General features: G+C 40.9%; 1 protein-coding gene across 1 annotated transcript in view; it reads right to left on the reverse strand.

Moving 5' to 3' along the window:
- LOC104544057 (dedicator of cytokinesis protein 11-like) overlaps positions 1-2,813 on the reverse strand; it is a gene marked incomplete at its 5' end in the record, with an annotated part of 5,889 nt that extends 3,076 nt beyond the window's left edge. The window contains 3 exons of the mRNA XM_010188803.1: positions 1,349-1,449; positions 2,078-2,268; positions 2,603-2,813. Coding sequence (XP_010187105.1) covers positions 1,349-1,449; positions 2,078-2,268; positions 2,603-2,813 — 503 coding nt within the window. The remainder of the gene's footprint in view (positions 1-1,348; positions 1,450-2,077; positions 2,269-2,602) is intronic.
- Positions 2,814-3,060: the final 247 nt, after the last annotated feature.

Raw genomic sequence — 3,060 nt, forward strand, 5'->3', positions numbered from 1 at the left:
CCAATGTTTAGGACAAGTCACATTGTAAGAGCATCCCTGGCAGAGTGGATCAGTGAATGAGGAAGGACTGCAACACAGGACTGGGCTTTCTGCTAGAGCTCCTTTGAGCCTGGATCCTCAGTAAATGGGACACACGCACTCCCAGCGCAACATGGTGGCCTCACACCTTCTCCCCAACCTGTAGGACCACACACAGCCTTGCGGATCCCAGACAAGACCAACCAGCTGCACACAGCGTCACGAAACAGACGGAGGCCATGGTCAGGCACAAGGGGAAGTTAATCATACAGGGCTTGACTGATCTGGATGTATGTAATGTAGCACTTTTGCTTGAGAGGTCAAGTTGCTAACAGCAGACACACCCTCCAGAAAGAAATTTAGATCATGGGGAGCTGTAATATTTTGTGCTTTGCTACTCTTACTCATTTTCTTTGCTTCATTTCACAAACACATTTCTCCTTTTTAGTAGACTACAATGAAAATACAAGCAGGACTGTGATTTTCTGGGATTTTTTTTGCATGAAACAGAGATTTTGTTTGTCCTTCTGGCTGCACTGCAAGGCTGGAAAGTAAAACCGCCTTCCCTCTGTTCTGCATCAATGCAAGTCAAGCTTGCAGGGATTGTTCCCTTATTTGTTCCACGGTTTGCTAGGTTTCTCAATACACTGGGATTGGCCCCAGTGCTGCTCTTTTCATACAGTGACCAATGGGTGAAATGGGAGTCACTGGCACCCCATAATAAATGTAGAAGCTGTTGGGCAACTGGTTTCTCCTGAGAAGTTAAAAAAGTTATGTGGTGAGACCGTCTGATTGTATCTTCAGGAGACACTTTCAAAAACCTACCCTAAGGGATAGGAATTAGAAAAACACCCGTGCAAGTCATATAGTTTCAAAAATTTGCAACAGAAACAAGAATGATGGTCACTCGTAAACTAGAAAGGGACTTGCTTTAAAATACTTCAAGATCATCATTATCAAGTGAAAAATTCCTTAGGAAAGACTGGGAAACAATATACAGTATGAAATATTCCTGAACACAAGGCTGTCAGACGCCTGGTTTTCAAGCATACTTTCTTCACACTGTAACGTCAAATACGCACACAAACCTTTGAAGTAGGCATTCAAGAAAATCTCCCCATGGAGATCACAGCCCTGAGCTCGGGAACTACTGACATACACAGTTACACTGGCATTTTTCATACATCTGAGCACCCACAACCGAGGTGATGTTTATAAGGGACACCTGCGTATTCAAGATCTGCTGATTTTGGAGACAGACAAAAATATAAGCAAAGCAGGTACCATGCTCTAGCCAGCTGGCCAGTTTTTATTACATTAGAAATCCTACCTGAACATTTCCTTTAACTCATTCACCTTCTTAGTAGGATATTTGCTGGACTGGGTGTCGCTTAGGAAAGCTCTGGCATAGGCCAAAGGACCAGCATTAACCTAGAACCAAAGTAGTAAGAAATCATTTATGCAGGGACTTCTGTTGAATTGCTAAAGGCAGTTATGAAGGGAATAACATTTTTTTTAACAAAAAACATTAGTGTCTTATTTGCATGCCACCAACTCTGCATTACGAATGCCACTGGAGGCACCTGAAGTTTTAAAACTTGAGTATTAGTTTTATTATCTATGTTTTTAAGACCAAAAGATAAACGGACGTAAAAAGAGAGGTGCATAGTTTCCTCTTACTTCCATTTGGAAAAGCAGTATGGTCTAAGTCTTAAGGTAACTTATCCAGCTTGAGAAAAGTCAAGTTCACAAAAAGGCTACTTGTGCTTGATATTTACAGTACAGTCTTCAAGAATTAAGTACATTTCAGCATTCACCCATGGCTACCTAATGCACTTGTTCTTGACACTGTAAACATCCCTGGACGAAATCCTCATTGCCGTGAGCCACCTGCTAATGTACCACTGCATGTGGCAGGGCAAGCTGTGCTGGCAGTGGCTGCAGTGCTGCAAATGAGGTAGTTAATGATTTCTAGAAAGTAAATGCATTGCATCGTGAAATGATGACTCACTCTGATCTGTGTATATAAATGTAATTTGGAACAGACATCACGCCTTACCTGCACAGAAACACAGCCTTGCAGTTTGAGTTGCAGCTGGATCATGTCAACATCACCAGCAGAGCAGAGTTGCTGCAGCTCTGCTGTCTTGTCTTTTATTTCATCAGTAGCAACATCAATAGGTTTTAAATTAACCTGATGTTCATAATTGACTGGAATTCTCTTCTTTACATATGGAAAGGAGTTCAAAGCTAGCAGAAAAAGCAAAGGAAGTTTACAGATTGAAAAGCCACGCAGCAAACAGGAGTACTCTTCATAGAACGTACACATGCAGATCCTTGCCCTCAGGGTTTTACTTGGTGCGTGTCAAATCCCAAAGAAAGCTGTAATTTACCAGCATGATTTATTACTTTGTAAAAATTTGCAAAAAGAAATATAAAATAAATTCCCCCTCCCAAGCAGAATATTGTATCACAACTCCAATTAAGGAGCTGAAAGAATTTCTGACTCTTTTGGGATATTTTCATTAGCTAAAATAGCCTAAAGATGGTTCATTCTGTCTCACTCCCAGGTGCTTGCACTTACTAGTCAGAATGGTCCTTTTTTTACACTGTTCTTCCACACTGCCATGCTTTTTTCCAGATAAAGTGTAAGGAGTTTCAAATACAAATCTATTGATGTTATGATTTCTTTCAAATTCAGTCTTTCTTTCAGGGATTTCTTTGTCTTCAAAATAGGGCTTCACGTAAGTCACTTGAATATGGGCATACTTAGGATCAAGGTCTTTAATGCTGACCTGTGAAATAAGACAGTTACTCACTAGAAGAACAAAGGTTAATAACTTAACTTATAATTGGTTCATTTATCTACTGGGATTTGACATAAATAAATTCCCTGCTGACTCAGCACAAATGACACACAAAGCACACCCTTTGACTTCACCTGTGATGGCCAGACCATTTGCTAGCAGACACACAAGACACGGAGGTGTGACACAAGAAATACCTCATCTGGTGTTCAACAAGCTGTGTCTGGAACAGGCA

Source organism: Mesitornis unicolor, unplaced genomic scaffold (assembly GCF_000695765.1).
Source record: "Mesitornis unicolor isolate BGI_N332 unplaced genomic scaffold, ASM69576v1 scaffold23287, whole genome shotgun sequence".
NCBI classification, from domain to species: Eukaryota; Metazoa; Chordata; class Aves; order Mesitornithiformes; family Mesitornithidae; genus Mesitornis; species Mesitornis unicolor.